Below are 18,821 nucleotides of genomic sequence, written 5' to 3'. Positions count from 1 at the left end.
TAGATCCTCCAAAGATGAATAAACAATTATTCACCTATTTATGTTATGTTATAGCTTATGTTATGGCACGAAGAGTTTCTCATTTTTTGTGGGCTAGTAGCAAAAGCAGAAGGTCCCCAGTTTGACCTTGTCTGTGTGGGTTCTCTCCAGGTATTCCTCCTGCACTCCAAATATATGCAGATTATTTGGAGACTCTAAATTAGAGTCTCTGAGTCTCTGGTTGTTTAGTAGCATATGTGACCCTGTTGTGGACTGGCAAGATGTCCAGTGTGTACTGATGAGAGCATTCCTACAGTAATAGTTGTAGTATAATAATCAGGAATAGAAAATATTCAGTTTGCAGTTTCAACAGCATAAATAAAAAAACAAAACACACATTTTAAGATTTCAAGACAAAAAATTTAAAGGCATTAAAAATATCCTTAGATGCTGATTGTAAATTTGGGTCATAGTGAATACATGTTGAGTGGAACATAATTGTAGTTAGATAGACAGAGGAGCATATAGTAAAATATGACGATCCCTTAGTACATTTATTGTTCCTTCTGCCACAGAGCAGTAAAGCTTTGTGTTTACTGCCACCAGGTGGCTGTGGGAGGCCAATACTGGTGCTAAACCATTTTACAAAAGAAATTACAGTTTCATTTGTTCAAGTTGGAAAAAATAAATAATTGCTCTAACAAGTTTACTGAGATCCAAGGTTTTGTTTTGTAATGAATACTCTATTACACTATAACACGTGTCTTGTGGACTCGTTTTTTATGCATTATCTGACTCTGGTAATTGTAGAAACTAGATTTTGAGTTCAACAGCTGTTTGCACCAATAATATATACATTTATAGAGGGTATAGAGGCAAATATTGACAGGAAAAAATAAACACTCAAAACATAAGGACCAGAGAAGCCTGTGTACAAAACAAAGATTTATATTTAGTTAATGCTTTTCTCTAACAACCGTGTGTACGTGTAACAGGTTGTAGTTGCAAATAAAGCTTCAGCTTATTATATATTATTATATTTGTCAGGATAAGCATAGTTCAAAGACTAATGGATGATTTACCATACACCAGAACACATGTGATCAGGCATGAGTTTCTATAAACAAACTGCTTAGAAAACCTGCTTTGTGTTTTTCAAGGAATCCTTTAAATGAGTTGTACATTACTAGAAAATAAATGTACTAATCAAACAACTGGCATACACAGTGGGCTCCCGGTTCTAATAGTTAGCCAGAATATGAATATAATGGTCCTATAATAATTTGCAGACATATTAAGTTTCTATTATTACACAGCTGCATGGGTCATCAATAATTCATATTCATATTATATTCAATATGCCTCATTTACACCACAGATTGAAGATCTTGTGATCAAAGTTTTATTCCCTGCCAACAGTTTATATGAAATAGCATAAGGACCCAAGAACTGGGATTAACGTAGTGTGTTTTCTATCATTGCACTCTGATTACCATGTTGTATTATGTCATTAAGCAAACACTTCGTAAGTAAAGACAAAATGTCAAATGACTAAAAATACAATGATAAATGCAAAATAAATCATGCATCATGTTGTGATTGACAGGCTGGACCTGTTCATGGTCAGGACGACTGAACTTATATCATCAGCTGGGCTGGTGATCTGAAGCTGTTAGCAGAGGTAATTTGATGCTTCAGGAGGTGATCTGGCTGATTCCTTTCCTCGGTGGGTTATGTGAACTTGTGGTGGTACTGTAGGAGTGAATCCCCAGGTGCTGGAAGGTTAGTCAAATCTTAGCTATAGTATCTGCAACAGTGACCATAAAGTTCCCATTGTTTTAGGTCAATACGCCTGAGACAGCCACTTGCCATGGCCTCTGTGGAATCTTGTGACTGGCCATTGTTCTAGTCATGGTGCTTGTTCATCCCAGGCGACAGCAGGATTTCACAGGCTCCCTGTTTGCACCTTTCTGTGCACAGTTGGCTTGCGTGAAAGCATGAAAGGATTTCTGCCTGGTGACCCTGGAGTGATGATCTTTTCACCTTTGAATATGATGCTGTTCATTACAAACAATTCTGCTGGATCTCATCCCAATTGTCTTTTGGGCAAGAGGAGGGATTTCTTGTTCGACTCCTTTTAAAGTACGAAAACCTATTTTCTTCTGTGTAACTTGAATCTTGAATTGATTTATACGTAGACTCTGAATCCTGAGGGTTAAAGGTGTATAAAAGGTTTAATAAAGGTTTTATTGAACTCTTTGACTCCAGCCTGGATGAAAGACACATACTGTAACTAAAGGGTTGGACGGGTTTATAGTGATCATAGGCTGATAATACAATATTTATTAATCTACAAATAGCACAATTAGCATCCATTTGTTTGTATGTTGATGTAAGTGCAGCTACAGAGACCTCAGAGTGATGATGCACTTTTTAAAACTGATTCATTATCTTTACTGCACTTATATCTCCTGTGTGTGAAGGACTTAATGCTGTGTGGCCTGTTTACAGATTACAGTATGTTAAAGCACCATCACAAGTTAATAGGTTTTGCGTTTGCCTTTATGGTAGTTTTTGGTACACTAATAAAATGAAACAAGTACAAAAGAAGAGAGAAAGGCACAATAGTGAATGTGATTGTGATGCGTTCACTTTCCCAGTCTCTTGGCCACGTCCCTGTAGGCCAGCTCGATTTCCGCATCAGATGCACACGTGTTGGTGAACTCATCACGGCCATAAGCGCTGCCAAGATACCGCCACACCCCCCTGAAGTCAGACGGGATGTCGTAGTTTCTGTATTTCTTTGCCACCACCTGCCAAAAAGAAATGATTGTTGCGCCACTCTGAAGACAGACCAGACCAAAATAACCCCAAACATGCTGATGTACCTTAACAACGTGAAGTTTGGGAAGAAGGTTGCAGTCAGCTAATGTCAGTTCATCCCCATCCAGGTATTTACGGGTGGATTCGCCGTCACCGCTGTGGTGCCCTGACTGAACCTCATCCGGCAGTGGACTCAGCAGATACCGATCCAGCTTGGCCAGGGCTCTGTTTAAACTCTTCTCTAATGCTGAAAGCCACAGAGGACAGAAAAACCATCAAAGCTGAAAAACATACTCAACTATACTTCTATATATACAGTAATGTATTTACCCCGATTTTGATCTGGTCTTGTGTTTTTCACATATGCTGAGAACTTGGCGAATATGTCGTTTCCTGCCGTGTTGGACTCATGGTTCCTTGCTGCCAGTTTGGGGTACCTGGGGAATAGCCCGTACATTTACATCAGAAGGCTGCTTGCTCTGTTTTTTACCGTGTTTGTGTGACAGGCGTACTTTGGTGGAGTCAGCATCTCCTCTAGGTACTCCTCTATCTTGTTGACATCTGTGAGGACTTCCCTTTGGAAGGTGAGGAAGGGTGGGTGTGTTCCTGGGGCCAGGTTGTGAAGGTCAGCTGGTTTCCTAATGTGTAGAGACAGTTATCAGGGATGCTAGTATCACATGTATGATAGCAAATTGAATAATACATGATCCATTAGCAACTGTACTATTTTCTAACTCTAGATATCTGTGTTGAATTTGAACTGCAACCTTCTATAGAGCTCTAGATGACATTAGACTCTTTAAAAACATCAGCTACTGTATAATAGAGAAAAAAACAAACTGCAGACGAATACATTCTAGAATCCTTATTGGATGCAGATGGTGGAACATCTCAGTTTTATAGATTCACATGATAGCATTTGTTCATCTTTACCAGTAGGTGTCGCTAGTTAATGTAACTAAATAAGATACTTGGTCATTTAGTAAAAATAAAAAATGAATAAATATCTACAAAAGAAAAAAACAGACAAAAGCAGCTTCACATGCCTCAATTGGTTACGATCATATTATAAATCCAGGCAACTTAAACATATCAGCGTAACTGCAAAGACCCACTGTATACCTCACTAATGATGTGTTGTATGCGTCTCTCACAATGTGACATCTAATCAAATTTAAAACATATCTGTGTTTTACTTTAATGATGACATTAACTTTACTTATTTCATTTATTTAACAGGTCTATGGGATCTTTTGACATTGTTGTGATTTACTGTAGTTCATCTATGGAGTTAAGGTATCTTCTGGGTGATGTTTGAAGGGAGTTTCAGTTTGTTTGTTATCGTTACCTTTTGAGATCTACTGTGGTGACATTAAAGACGACGCCTTTCAGCCAGAGGATCATGAAGAGGCGCTGTGAGAACGGACAGTTTCCGATGCTCTCTCCATCGCTCCCAGCCTGTCAATACATAGACAACAATAAGAAGTGAAGGACAGTTAGTGGTTCAGGAATCGACTGGCAGAATAAATGAACAGTATGTTGACTGATTCAGATGAACACATTCATTTAACCACATCACACTCTCACAGTGTTTTTTACTTTGTGAATTCGAGCTATTGTTTAATTTATAAAAGTCTAAAACTGGCTTATGATAACATAGTTTGCACACACACACGCACACAAAGCAGCAACGGGACACTGTAATCAGACACCCAGTTCAACATGAATAATCTACACGGCCTCCATTAGTCGCCTCACTGCCTGTGTGGACTTTTGGTTCCTATGTAGCAGCGTGTTTTAGCTAGAAATCATATCCCTATACTGTATTACACAGTGACACCTGCCCGTCGCACATAAAACATTGGTGAGAAAAATTATGATGATCAGATTTTTATGATTTATTTAATTATCTTATGGACTTTGCAGGTTTATACAATTTCTTAAAAATTACAAAAAAGTACTTTACAGTATGCAAGAAAACAGTGTAGCATGTGTCTCTAGATGCTAAGGATGACCTGTAAAATTACTATTATGGACACATCATTATTTTTTAAATAATCATCCACATAGTGGAATAGTGTCCAGTCCTATTCTCGTTACATTTTTAGCATCATTTGAAAAAAAATTGTTAAATTTGCTAATCAAAATATTTGAGCTTCTGCAAATGAAGGTAAATGCATGATCTCTGCGCTGCACCTTCTTGCAGGCAACAGCTCGGCATATAGAGCAGTACCAGACAGAAAGCTGTGCAGGCTTTCCTCATTAATTCTGTTTTTTTGCCTGTCTCTGTACTGTTCTATTGCTGCTGAAACACAATAATTTCCTCATTGTGGGATCAATGAAGTCATATCTTATATCTTATCTTATCTACTCAACACATTTTCAATCAGAACACAGAAAACACTGTTACGAGTGGTCACATGCTAATTAAAATTGTTCCCTGTTATTCTAGTTCTTCTTTATTTTGTTTGATAAATTAACAAATATTCTTTTTGGATAAATGTGGTGAAGGCCCATACAGATACTATGATCTCTTCATAAGCGTTTACAGCTGCTCCAAACACTGAATCAACCCCAGTAATAATTCAGTGGGAGAGAGAAAGAGAGAGATTGTCAACACACGTGGGTGTCAGGTTAACACATGGAAGATCAGCACAACAACAACAACAAGGCATGGACATGCTGAAAGGAGCCACTCTTCAGCATAAACACACAGATAATGTTATAGAAATGTTACTAATAGTGGAGCCAGTCAAAAATAAAGATCAGAGGTCAAACACTGGACAAGACGGAGAAAGGTGGAGAGAAGTGTCCACATTCCAAAACACACACCTTCACAAAAAGCTCAATATCAGGGTCCTTGTCGTCCTCGGCCGCGGTGTCCGTCATGCTGAAGTAAAACAAGCTTTCTCTGTGTGTTTGTTTCCCCCACTGTGTAAATGTGTTTGTCTGTGAGCCTGTTGTTCGTCTCAGTTTACAGCAGAATCCACTCCACTTTCCTTTGGTGAGGTCCGCTCGGTCCCACAGTGTCAGCTGAGGACGGGTGGAACCAGGCGGAGGGTGTGTGGTTCAGTGTGTACACGTGGTCTGAGCCGTGGGGCCTGACATGACAGCAAAAATAACCCCCAGGGGGAGAGAGTGGAGGAGGGACGGACACAAGCAGGTGACTGTGACTCACCAGGACTCACCGTGTCCTCCTCACACCGTCCAGGCTAATGGAGAACCACAGCACTGAGTTCTACACAGCTGGTTTCAGCGTCTCACCACGATCAAGTGTGACTGGTGTTTCAGAGGAACGTTTCCTGACTGGACTCAGTGCAGGAACAGCAGCGATGCTGAGGGAACATGCTGCATTTCATTTGATTCTCAAGAAAACCCAGAGATCATAAAATGGATAATTAACAGGCAGTGTAGTTTATTGTGTGTTGGTTCCATATACTATAAACACAGTAGTAACTAGTTCACTACACGCATTTTAAGCCACTGCTGAATAGTCCTTTAATAATTTCATTGACATGGAAAATCAAAAATCTAATACAGATAAAGCAGCTTTGGTTTGCTTATGAGAAATCAGCAGCTTCACTTTTTCATCATTTATAAGCTAGTAATTGATGACACTAGGTTACACGAGGAACACATATACAACGATCTGGCAACTAGACATGGTGAGTACTAGAGACTAAATATTACGACTGATTACTATGACTATAAAATCAGTGACAAAAAAGTAAAGCTAAACTAAACATGACAGGACAAAACTGGAAATGCATGAAAATGAAACAGGAAGTGGCAAAATAAAAGTCCAGGTTATGACAGATTCCAGTGTTACGCCACATATTAGACAACGTGGACGTGAGCATGTTGCGTGTGAGGACCTCGGTTTGTGATTACCAGATAATCAGATCAGTGTAGTAGACTATAGATAACCAGAGAAACACATTTTCCAGGAAGTTTACCAAGCAGCAGACACACACATGGGAAATCACATGTTCATGCGAACCATCTCCTCTTCCATACTGTACCACCACTGAGTCACAACATTCTGCTCAGTTCAACCTAACTTATATTTAGAAGCAGAGTAGCTCCCTCCAATAAAGACACACACACACACACACACACACACACACACACACACACACACACACACACACACACACACACACACACACACACACACACACACACACACACACACACACCAATTGGCTTAAGGACAAAGTTGTTTGTGTGTTTGAACCACGTACTGTACATGTAGATGGCTCAAATAATAGGATATAAACTCACTAAATAAATGATCTTCACGCTTGGTTCTCTTCACACTGAGAAAGGTTTCATCTTCCTGGTGATTCTTGTGCAGATGTAGCTCAGTAGGTGGATCACTGACTTGGGAATAAGAGGGTTCTAGGTTCAAGCCCCACTTCTGGCAAAACACTTCCCACTGGGTGCCGCACAATCATGTAGGTTGTTGTAAAATAACTTCAGCTTCATGTTTGTTGTCTTAAAGCCTTAGCAGCATTTTGTGTAACGTCACATGATGTGAGCTGTCAGTCATTATCTGCACTGACTTGGCTCTTGGCCTTTCTGTCTGTGTTGTCAGAGTTTCATCAGGACTCACTTCCTCCTCACTGCAAACAGCTTCAGCTGTTGTGCATGTGGCGTCCTCTGCTGGCAGCTGAAAGCAGTGACACTACATGACCACAGACTGGGCCTCAACTTCCCCACACACATGAATCCATCTTTCACCAGTACAATTTAATCTCTTCTCCACCCATGAGTCTGTGCTGGTTCTTCTGTTCTTCCTCCCACAGTTGGTACCTGCTACGTATGAGAGCATGTGTGGACCAGTGGAATCATTCTATTGGTGCTTTCTAACCTGCTCAGTTATCAGTGGGATAATGGATGTATCCCTCATGACACACTGGCTTCATCCTCAGCTCATCTGACTGCTGCTGCTGATGATGATTGAAGGACTTGGCTTTGAAGTCAGTCATGTTATATTCCACGGTTAAGTGGAGGAACCAGTAACTTCACAGCTGTGTGTTTGTTCCTCTGTTCTGGGACAAACTTTGTCAGGTGTCAGGTTATTTTAATTTAGTACAATTCAGATTCAGAGGTATCACAGCCACATTTTCTTTCGTCAATTTTTTTAGCAGTTACTTTTCCCACATATATTATATTACAGCCATTTGATAAATTATACAAGTCAATAATTACACAGTCATGTTAACCTGTGAGACTGGTACATCCCAGGTGGCCCAGGAGGAGGACTATCGGTCGGCCTCAAAGAGATTCTGGCAAACCGAAAACAGGAGGTAGCTACTGTCATGTAGCTGCTCACAGGTGGACTACACTGAAAAAAATCCTACTTATGACATTACTCCAATACTTTACAGCTAATTGTTTTGCTCTTCCTCAGAGCACATGCATAAATTCAGTAAAATCTTTAACTTTGATTAAACACTGATCAATATTTTAACTTTTTATCTAGACAAGTCAAAAACATGAGAACCCATGATTTTTAAAAATTTAACCTTGCTCCAAAGTGTAATTCTTAGATGGGAGCAAATCAATTTTACTTTTCCATAGTTAAAAGTATAATCAACACAAATCTAGAAATATGTTGCATCTTTGCTCAAATCCTTGTGTACGTCTCAATAATTAAATACCTTGGAGACAAAGACATTGAACCTGTAGCTGCTTAGTCGGCCCCACGGGTCAGTAGAGAATACCACAAATACAAGCTGGAATCAACTCAATTAATTTCTATCAATGCATCTAGGAACAGCACTGTGCACTTTAAGCAGTAAAGACATCAGGAGATGAAAAACGTAAACATGTTACTGGCTCCAACAGATCAGCTGGAGGCTTTAACGGGTTTTATATAACATTCACTGTTTACGTGCTGCGTCACACATTAAGAATTAGTTCCTGGAAACTCACTCAGTTTCCTGCAGAGAGGTTTCATTCTTCACACGATACAGGTACAGGCGCGAATACCAAAAGTGTCGTCGAGTTCACACTCCATTGTGAGAAAATAGAGCAGAAGGAACAAAAGTTAAATAAACACCAAGAAGAAGAAGAAAAAAGGAGGTGAGTGAGTTTAACAACATTACTGTTACTGAGTCTGTTTGTTAATGTAGAGGAAGAAGAGACACGATCCACTTCCGTCAAACTAACACTGACCAGAAGCGGATGTGAGGAGTTGTTATTATTATTATTTGTCCTGGTTCTGGTTCTGAACTCACAGTCGATGGTACTGACCGCTCAGACTGACTGAGGTCCAGAGATGTGGTGCTTTTCTGCTTTCCTGTCGGTGTTCTGAGCTTTCCAGCGGCTATGTTAACTGGTGACGCTCGTCGTTCAGTTGTTTGAAGCAGGAAGCGTCACGTACCGCGTTGAAGTTGGTTTGACGTTGGACCTTCAACAGACATTCGATCGAAAGTACCTCCAGACAAGCGGTCCGTGTTTGAACAAGCGATCCGTGTTTTGTGTTCGCTACGAGGACACAGAACGAGAACGCTCCATACATGAAGACGTTGACTTAGGGACCGTCGATAAATTATTTTGATTTTCAAGAAATTAATTTTTAAATAGCGTCCAAACCATATGACCTACTGGTCCAAAACCTGCTCCGAAATGTGTGTCTACATCTTCTTCACAAGGCACAGCCATTTCTATATGGAAATAGTGATGTTGCATATTTTTCTGAAATATTTTAGTATAAATATTACTGTAATATTTCAATACCATCCATACCATATGACCTACTAGTTCAAAGCCTGCTCCAAAATGTTTTTGGAGCTTCACAATGGCTGTGCCATGTGAAGAAGATGTAGACACACATTTTGGAGAAGGTTTTGAACCAGTAGGTCATATGGTTTGGACGCTATTGAATAATTAATTTCGTGAAAATCCAAATAATTTATCGACGGTCCCTAAGTCAAGTCATGTGCCGAGCGGTTTCGTGACCGCGAAGCGAACACGAGGTACTTTCCGTCGAATGTCTGTTGGGTGCCCAACGTCAAACTAACTTGACCACGGTGCAGCACCTTGGCTTCTCCGTCACTACAGGATCTATGTAAACAATTTTGATTGTTTAACTACAATCAGTCTGACGCTGTTTGAACGTTGCCTGTATGGAAGTTTTTCAGACTCAAAATACAATTCACAATCTCAGTTTTATTAATTAAATGTATAAATAAAAAAATTTAAAAAAATGCATTTCGTTTTTTGTACAGTAGTCTTTATTCAAATGGCAATGCATTTTGCAATTGACAATTCAATATGCATTTTGTAAATGCATTCTTCAAGTGGAAATGCATTATTAAAAAGTGTTGATTCAATATCCAGTTTCATTAATTAAACGTTTAAATAAAGACTTATGCATTATGTTCATGTAGTTCATGCAATGCATCATATGCATTGCATGAACTGTGAACAGTGTGTAGTTTTATTGTGTATATGTATGTGTAATGTAAAGTGTGTTTGTACAGTAAATCAGTACTTTCGAACATATATCAACATGTTGATTTTGTGGTCCTGTATAATCATAAAATTTAAAAATAAATAATAATAATAATGATAATAATAATAATTCAAAGTGACTAGCGTTCTCACTGCAGTACCGTTGCCTTGCCACGGTGCAGCAGGTGGGTCGCTGACTAAAGATTTTTAATCCTGCAGCCGGCTGAAAAAAATCAGGACGTTAGTCTCGTTTTAACCAACAGGTGGCGCAGCATTGATCAGAAGCCTCCAAAGCACTACAGCACAACTGAGGTCCAACTGTTCATTTCTACCTGTCACACATATATTACACCAGACCTATTTTACTATTAAGTTTTTACTATTAAGTATCTGATGTGTGCTCAAACGTGGGGAGTGTGAAGAGCAACAACTTGTTGATGGCTTAGTTATTTTCTGTTCACTGCAAAGTTATAATTGTTCTGTGTCGTTTAGAACAGACCTGCGCCACAACAGCAAGATGTTCTTGTTTTCATTCTCCTCAGCTTTTTCGTATCTTTAAATAGCAGGCGTATCTTAAGAATATGTACACACCCACCGCTCTAACATCTGATACAACATATTGACTTCACATAATACCATGATTATGCGTCGCGGTTTAATTAATATAATTTGAATGGGCATGGCCAAGTAAAGACGTAGAGCACAGTCCATCTGCGACTACAGACGCTTATTTAGATTTTAAACTTCCACAACTTGTTAATGAATGTTTTTCAATAGTCGTAGATTTTATGTAAATAACCGTAATAATCATAGGAATTTGTTTTACAGCAGTTGTCGATCGTAACTTTGACAGGACGCCAGAACTCAACAGATCAACAGCGACGCATTACAGCAACATGTTTGTTCGTACGCATTTAATCTGTGTCTGCAGAACTGCAGTTTGACTTGTTTTGACTGTGCGTGTCATTGTAACTGAGTGGCTGAGATCAATCAAGCCCGTGTACGTTTTAACATTTTGATTTCCCATCCGTCCATCCAGCCACTTTCACCGGTGTTTTCGCCTCTCTTGCGATGAGCGGCAAACGGATTTTAATCAAAGCACCGCCTTACAAACCAATAAAACAGGCAAAAATGTTTGTTTGATACAAAAAAACACGGAATTGGAGTTGATGTTTTTTTTTGTTTAAAGACAAACAGAAAAAAAAAAAAGTTGTTCTCTCGTTACCTCTGCTTATAATTTGGTGGAGACATCAAACCTTTCCACAAACACGTGACGTGTTTCTGAGTCATGTGTCCAGACAGAGCGTGACCAATACACAAATGTATGGATGTGCAAATGCAGGCTACGAGAGGAACTAGGCAGTGGCGCACTAGATGTAGCAAGAATTTGTTTTGACTGTGCGTGTCATTGTAACTGAGTGGCTGAAATCACTTGTTCGGCCTGTGTACATTTCAAAACTTTCATTTCCGATCCATCCACCTTCACCGGCTTTCTCAAGTCTCTTGCTATGGGCGGCAAACAGATTTGAATAAAAGCACCGCAAAAATATTTTTAACAAAAACACACGGAATTGGATTTAAAACTGTTTTTTTGTTTAGAGAAAAACGAAAAACAAAAACCTCTGCTTTTAATTTTTAATCGAAGCTCATCCGTGGATGGGTCATGGGGCAGCAGTCTTAGCAGAGAGCTCCAGACTGCTCGAATGAAACACGAGATCGAATGGTATGTGATGTGCTTTGTACTCAGATGACTTGGATCTGAGTTCGACCAAACTTTGTTTTGTCTCATGTTTGCTCACAGTCGCATAGGCAAACTTCACATCCCTTCCCCCTTCTTCGTAGAGGCGCATAGCCATGCTAATGTGTTGCTACTACTTGATCAGCAGGTGAGGAATACCTCAGCTCCGGGACAAAGCTCTGTGGGAGATTGGGCAGCATCGGGCGGCGTGATCAGCTGCAGGTCTAAGACTCATTAATGCAGCAAGTAGTTTGTTCTACATGTGTTTACTCTCGTATTTATTTATCGCAGCTTTCTGGTCTAATTTATTTGTAGTACTTCGACATTCGTTTAAAATATGCAGTGCATTTTAATTTGAAAATACTATTATTATTATTTATTACCTTTATTGTAAACACAGTATTAATTGCACAATTTGGACTGGCGATAATTTGCGCTTCTTCCATAATAATCATGGATAATCAAGGAAGAAACTGCAGTTAATAGATGTTATTCAAGGACGGTTTGATAAAGATTCAGTGTGTTTTTCAACTGAATTGTCAGCCAAGGTAAGTGCATTATCAAATGAATGCGTCTGTCAGCGGGGAAGACATCAACTCAGTCGCTCTTCAGTTGCTGCTGCTGTCTCCTCCCCAGTTCACACACCTAAAGTGTCCTAACCAATGAATGCGTTTCCAGATTGACTGGTGATGCCGCACGGGTTGCTCTGTCAATAAAATATAAAATGTTAAACCTGAGCCCTGACTTATATGTCTTCTTTGGATTAAAAAACAAATGTTGAATGTTATCAAATGATTAATATTGCCGCCCTCCGTGTCTCCCAGTGTGTTTTTTTCATTGGAAACGTGGGTGTTACCGGTGGCAGACCTCTGGTCTAGATCATCCTTATTCACTTTTTTAAATTGTAGTACTGTAACCTTAGTTAGTATTCCTTTTTTTTTTATTTTATGTTTGGCAAACGTGGCATTTCAGCTACTGTGATTTTATCTGTAATTAACATTAGTTCCTACCTGCCCTTGTTGACGGGGGACAGGAAAAAGGTGACACGCGTTGGGTAAGAGCGGCGTAAAGAAAAAAGTGTAAATGTGCCGTACTGTCTTCCCGTGTGGTGCATTAAAGAAGAATAAAACGTAAAGAAAATTGTAGCCCGTACGTGCACTAAGTAATACAAGGTTGTCATCTCTTGAGTCACATGATGATGATAAGACGCTGTTTTTCCAATAATTAAAATTAAAAGACTGCTTTCACTCAGACTTGAACCCCTGACAAAAAGTTTTGCAGCCATGCATCTTAACCACTAGGCCACCCAAGACCTGTCATTGGTTGTTCTAGAGGCTATATGACATAGTCAACTATGCTGTTTTAGGACCAAAAGTGGGAGTCAATCGCCACCTACAGGCCAAAAGGACGTAACACACTCTTCACGCAGTGCAACCAAGGTGCTGACGCGGCGCATTCGGAAGCAATATATATTAGTGACTAGTATCAGACAGGCCTGTGTGCTGCTGGGTCACCGGTATTGTGTCTGTCTGCCAGAATTTTACTGTCGTTGTCGTGCCACAAAGTGACTGTCTGCCAGAAATCGTTTGCCACATGCGAGAGAGCGCAACTCCTCGTTAAGGCGTTTAGCTCGGTTTGTGTAAGACTACCGCTGCATATTTAGGTTTCAAACAGCCATTACTTGTAAATATAATCCGCTACATGTTTTTCAGTGGTTGTAGTGATGTCACGTCTTTTAGATTTTGTCGAAACAACCGAAATAATCATCGTAATTCTCTTCACAGCAATTGTGACTAACTCTATGACATGACGCTAGGACTCAGATCTACGACTCAATATTGCTGCAACATGTTTCTTTTACATTTTGTGTCTGATTGAAACTGCACGAGTGACCACCGAGTTATTTCACCACATTTAATACCTGCAGATCTGCTTAAGACCAATAGAACCAGCAAGATGCTGGTTTTATGTTGCCACAAAGTGATTAAAGCCAATATCTGTTTATTGAAAGCTACTTTCTCCCTTATTTTAATTTCATGGAGCTCTGCTGGGTTAACAGATTTAATGAGCATCCAGTACATCCTATCACTTTCTACTGTTTGAGACCAGTTCAACCAGGATGCTGTCTTCACGTTGCCAAAAAGTGATTACAGCCAATTTATATTTATAAGAAGCTTATTTCTGTGTCATTTTAAGTCAATGGAGCTCTCCTTGTTCATATTAACCCATTTAATGAGCATTCAGCTCACTTGATCAATGTCTGTACCTGTCTGAGATCAGTACAACCAGTAAGATGCTGTTTTCATGTTGCCAAAAAGTGATTACAGCCAATATCTTTCGATCAGAAACTTGTTTTGCTTCATTTTTAACTTCATTGTCATCTACTGGGTTAAATTAACAGATTTAAGTTCCTTGGATCACTGCTTGTACTTGTCTGAGGCCAGTAGAACCAGTAAGATGCTGTGTTCACAATGCCAAAAAGTGATTCGAGCCTCTGTTTTGATGAGACCCTTATTTTTGCCTCATTTTAACCTTAAATGTGTTCTAAAGATTTAGTTAACACCCAGTCCATCTGATCATCTTCTTGTACCAGTCTGAAACCAGAAAGATATTCGCACTCACTTTTTGGCAGCGTGCTGCTGGTTCTACTGATCTTAGGCAGAAACAGACAAAGATCAGATGGACTGGATATTTATTACATCTGTAAATATAACAAAGCAGAGCTCAATGTTTTTAAAATAAGGCAGAATTGAGTGTCTGATTAAACGCTTTTGGCTCTAATAATCACTTTTTGGCAACCTGAAAGCATCTTACTGAAAGAAAAACACCAGTAAACAACAGTAATACCAGTATAATGCCAACAGCAAGGGAAAGGTCGTGACAATTGTGCGTCACTGTAGTACTGTATTGTAGAGTCTCATGACTGTGGGGAGGAATGACCTGCAGTAGCTCCTTCCTGCACTGAGGGTGTAACAGTGTGGTGCTGAAGGAGCTGCTCAGAGCCTCTACAGTGGTGCAGGGGGTGGAGGGGTCTCCATGATGGATGTTAGTTTACAGCATCCTTCTGTCCACCACCTCCTCCATGGACTCCAGTGTGCAGCCCAGGACAGAACCAGAACCTTTCTGAACCAGCTTGTTGAGTCTCTTGCTGTCTCTGCCTGTACATAGCTTTCCCCTTTCACAATTTACACCATGCAACAGCGCTTCCTACTGTCCACACAGCGCTCAGTGATCAGTCCAAAGCCATGAACCCTCCATTCTCATACCTAACAATAGAAAAAATAATAATTTATATAGGTGTCCGATTTACATGTGTGTTAAACATCAAACTGTTTTCAGATACTACATGAACAGCAGATCGGTTTCATTTCATTTTTGTCTGTCCACACGTCACAGACAGACAAAAATGAAATGAAACTGATCTGCTTAAAAAAACTTAGTATCTGAGCTGTTCATGTAGTGTCTGAAAACAGTTTGATGTTTAACAGACATGTAAATCGGACACCTGTATAAATAGGTGAGCTGCTGGACACTGAGGTTCTGAAACAATGAGCGAGGAAATCAGGCTCTGCTGGGTTTAAGCCTTGTCTACAGTAAGTGCTGGTGACCAGTTCACCTTCATCACAGTCTTTATGTTAGAAAAAGCTCATAGAAGCGGTTCATTCAGTTGGTTCTGTAAAACACTTGAACACAATTTGTCAAATCATACTGAAATCATTCTAGAACCATGTTGGACAGAGTGTTGCTGCTGAGCTCTGATGCTCCTCACATGTGTTTGTGAGAGATAGTGACCCACAGACAGAATCCTTCCAGTTCAATTTAAGCAAAGGCAGGAAAAGTCCCAGATGCCAGGAGACGAGCTTCCAAGTTTTCAAACAGACCCTCTGGTTGTTCTTCTTTATTCTGACATATTTCTGTCGTAAAACCATAACCTTGAAGTACTAAAACATGACGACTGGAGTTTTGGTAGTAGTTTAATCCAAAGACCTCAAACTCAACTGTGAGTGTCAGCTGACACTGATATGAACCACAGAAGAAGCAGCTGATGATGATGATGGATTTAAGTTGATGTGCAGATGAATGATTTGTGTTTCTTCTCCAAATAAAGGTAGAAAGTGTGAATCCAGCAGCATGAACCAGTGTGAGGACAGAGAGGAGGGAGCCCCTCCCTCTAAAACCAGTCTGTGTGGGGACCATGAGAACCAGAACAAAGCTCAGAGGTGATGATTCTGTCTCCAAATAACAGACACATCACTGATTTACTGTTATTGCTCATTTAGGTCTCAATGTGTGAGAGTCACCGTAAGTGTTTTTCTATCAGGTCCCATAAGAGACGAAGATCTGCTGAACCTGGACCTGGACCCAGCTGTGTGTCTTTCAAGAGTGACCAGTCAAACACCCATTTTATTAATTTCAAAGATCAACCTGTGTCAGAGTCACAGTGAGTTGTTGTTAGTTTAAATCATTCTCAACAATCTGATGTAAACAAATCTCTGATTTGTGTTGTTTCAATTTCTTGATCTGGTTGATTTGTGTTTAAAGTGTTGATGTGAAGGAGAATTGATCAAATCTCCATCCAGCAGTAGCTAAAGCTCTGATCCTGTAGAGGGTCTCAGGGGCTGCTCCTCTTCTAATGAAGTGCTGACGTCAAAGGAAGCAGCTGATCATCTCTGATCAAATCTGTTTTTTGACGTCTCTACATGAAGGTTTTGGTCAAATGTCTTGAAGCTTCTTCACTTGCAGCAGTAAATTGAAGTTACTACTGGAGACTTGTTGTGATGTTGTTGCAGTGGAGACGACTGTTTGTCCCCAGTGTTGATACCAGAGCCGAGGTCCAACAATGAATGAATGTAGGAAGTAGTTAAATGTTCCTAGTTCAACATATTCCCACTGGGAGCTGCCCAGTACAACCAGTCTGATCCCAGCAGACTCCTTGTTCCAACACTTCAGCCTTGTTCAGTGAGGGAGGCAGAGATATATGTTGTTCAGAGCTGAGACTGAAGCAACTGACTGACAGTAAACCTTCACCACTACAGGGAGTCTCTGACTCACTGCTCACATCCAACATCACTTCATGGACCTTTACCTTGTGTCTGTCTCTGTGTGGACTCATTCTTCATGGTTCCTCCACAGAGTGGACCAGCAGAGCTCAGAGGTTCCCAGTGCTCAGTCTGTCCAGCAGCACCAAGCACAACTGGACTCCATACTTATGGTCTGTACATGTACAGTACAGACCAAAGGTTTAGACACATCCTCTCATTCAAGAGTTTTTCAGATTCACACTGAGGGCATTAAAACTATGAATTAACACATGAAATTAAATACATAAAAAAGTGTAAACCAACTGAAAATATGTCATATTCTAGTTTCTTCAAAGTAGCCACCTTTTGCTTTGATTACTACTGTTAGGGAAATTGTTAGTTCCCTTTGTAAATCTTAAATAAAGCAGACACAATCAGTTGAGACCTTCTTCAGGACTCAAAGAGGGAGCAGTTTACAGCAAAGGCAACTTCCTCTCACTGAAGAGAAGACAGGGATTCAGCTCATAATATGTATTGCATTCTGGGAGGTGCATAGTCACACAGTACGTAGGAAATATTCTCTGCACAAAGCAAGCATTGGGCACATCAGATAAGGATGCTACACACTGGTACTCCCTATTTCTTGCAGAGCAGAAGGGAGAAAACTTCAAGGCTATAGCACAGCTAACAAGGCTTCAGCAAAGTATGTTTCAATGATTAAATGCAGTATTTTTCCAACATTTCCCTCCTGTTTAACATTGAAACATTCATTAAACAATCATGCATACATCAGAACAGCACAACGTCTTTTGATTTTGAGTGCAGTCATCATAAAACATGGAATAAATGTTAGAACATCGGAGGTAGGGTCAAAAGCACAGAAACACAATATTTACAGCTTAGCGTCCATTTCCGTCGACATCGTGGAGGTTCACTTTACAGTTATCAAGCTTTAAAGGTGTATAGTGTATTTGTCGAGAGTGCATGACTGCGCACACCCTGAGAAGGCCTTGATTCACCAGCCTGATGATCATGGCCCTCAAACAGGGAATTACGCACAACACAATCAGCATCAGAACCAAAAGAATCAGTAGAATCGGTCCAAAAATCTTCATCATAATGTCAGTCCATGTGCCAGACCTAAACCAACCAGGATTTGTCCTTCATTACGTCAGCCGCCTGCACATTGGATATGTGCTGTAGGTCACGGAGTGCCTGTTGAGTCATTCAGTAGTTTATGGTTTCAGCTCTTAGCATGTTTGTTCCTACCCCCAACCTTGGAAATAGGGATAGTGCCACTTTCTGGCCTGGTCCTTTGGAAGTCGGCTGCTGTGGTGTCATCACGTACGAGTCATCTGAAACATAAACAGGGGCACAGCAACCTACCCAATTGGGTGGAAGATGCCCATAGATTGTGTGCCTACAAACATTGTTGATATCAGATTGTGGGAGGGTCCCCATGAAATCAGGACCATCATAATAAGAGACACACTGAACCAGTAAAGTTAAGAGTGCTCTGTCTTCATTTAACAATACCACAAATTAGTGTGATACTGGTCAGTAGGTCTCTCCTTATCCTTGATGAGGTCGGGGAGTGGCCTAGCATCAATCAACAGTACAAGGGCAGTTAGTACAACTCCCGTGGCTGGACAGTGTCCCCTCATAGTATCTCCTTATGAGAATGTCCCCCTAAGTGAGAGGTACCGCTGGTTTCTTCACTGCCGTTGAGACGACCAGTGCTCTAAATGCTGCTGACCCCCTTTGTAGGCAGACTTTTCCCCTCCCTCGGTTGGGTT

At 40.3% G+C, this 18,821-nt stretch overlaps 2 protein-coding genes across 17 annotated transcripts in view; one reads left to right on the top strand and one right to left on the bottom strand.

Moving 5' to 3' along the window:
• Window positions 1–2,207: 2,207 nt before the first annotated feature.
• On the bottom strand, window positions 2,208–9,275 carry LOC114851097 (chloride intracellular channel protein 5-like). Of its 4 annotated transcripts, none has more exons than XM_029142668.3 (6): window positions 9,064–9,275; window positions 4,151–4,260; window positions 3,315–3,440; window positions 3,133–3,239; window positions 2,868–3,049; window positions 2,208–2,792 (listed from the first exon to the last, which is right to left on the bottom strand). In XM_029142668.3, exons 2-6 carry the CDS (start codon window positions 4,204–4,206, stop codon window positions 2,628–2,630), a joined length of 636 nt encoding a protein of 211 aa, XP_028998501.1. In that variant the 5' UTR covers window positions 4,207–4,260; window positions 9,064–9,275; the 3' UTR covers window positions 2,208–2,627. The 4 variants fall into 4 exon arrangements, with proteins under 4 accessions (XP_028998501.1, XP_028998503.1, XP_055363077.1 ...); XM_029142670.2 differs by lacking the exon at window positions 9,064–9,275 and adding an exon at window positions 8,916–8,933; XM_055507102.1 differs by lacking the exon at window positions 9,064–9,275 and adding an exon at window positions 7,676–7,729.
• LOC114851105 (NACHT, LRR and PYD domains-containing protein 12-like) overlaps window positions 8,756–18,821 on the top strand; it is a 166,759-nt gene continuing 156,693 nt past the window's right edge. For 11 of the 13 annotated variants that reach the window (XR_008694067.1, XM_055507079.1, XM_055507085.1 and 8 more), the window contains exons 1-4: window positions 8,756–8,892; window positions 16,113–16,224; window positions 16,326–16,445; window positions 17,138–17,216. Coding sequence is in view for 10 of the 13 variants with exons in the window: in XM_055507079.1 (XP_055363054.1) it covers window positions 16,136–16,224; window positions 16,326–16,445; window positions 17,138–17,216 (288 nt within the window). In the remaining 3 variants the exon portion in view is untranslated. The remainder of the gene's footprint in view (window positions 8,893–16,112; window positions 16,225–16,325; window positions 16,446–17,137; window positions 17,217–18,821) is intronic. The other 2 variants (XM_055507086.1, XM_055507087.1) reach the window with 1 other exon arrangement.

Source organism: Betta splendens, chromosome 2 (genome assembly GCF_900634795.4).
Source record: "Betta splendens chromosome 2, fBetSpl5.4, whole genome shotgun sequence".
Classification (NCBI taxonomy): Eukaryota; Metazoa; Chordata; class Actinopteri; order Anabantiformes; family Osphronemidae; genus Betta; species Betta splendens.
The sequence above is the reverse complement of the archived record's forward strand: the minus strand, read 5'-3'. Positions and strand labels throughout refer to the sequence as shown.

Coding starts and splice junctions, on each gene's coding strand:
- LOC114851097 (XM_029142666.3), bottom strand. CDS start 5,691: ATGACGGACACCGCGGCCGAGGACGACAAGGACCCTGATATTGAGCTT. Junction 4,261..5,634: donor ATATTGAGCTTTTTGTGAAG/GTGTGTGTTTTG, acceptor ATGTATTGACAG/GCTGGGAGCGATGGAGAGAG. Junction 3,050..3,132: donor AAGACCAGATCAAAATCGGG/GTAAATACATTA, acceptor TGTGGCTTTCAG/CATTAGAGAAGAGTTTAAAC.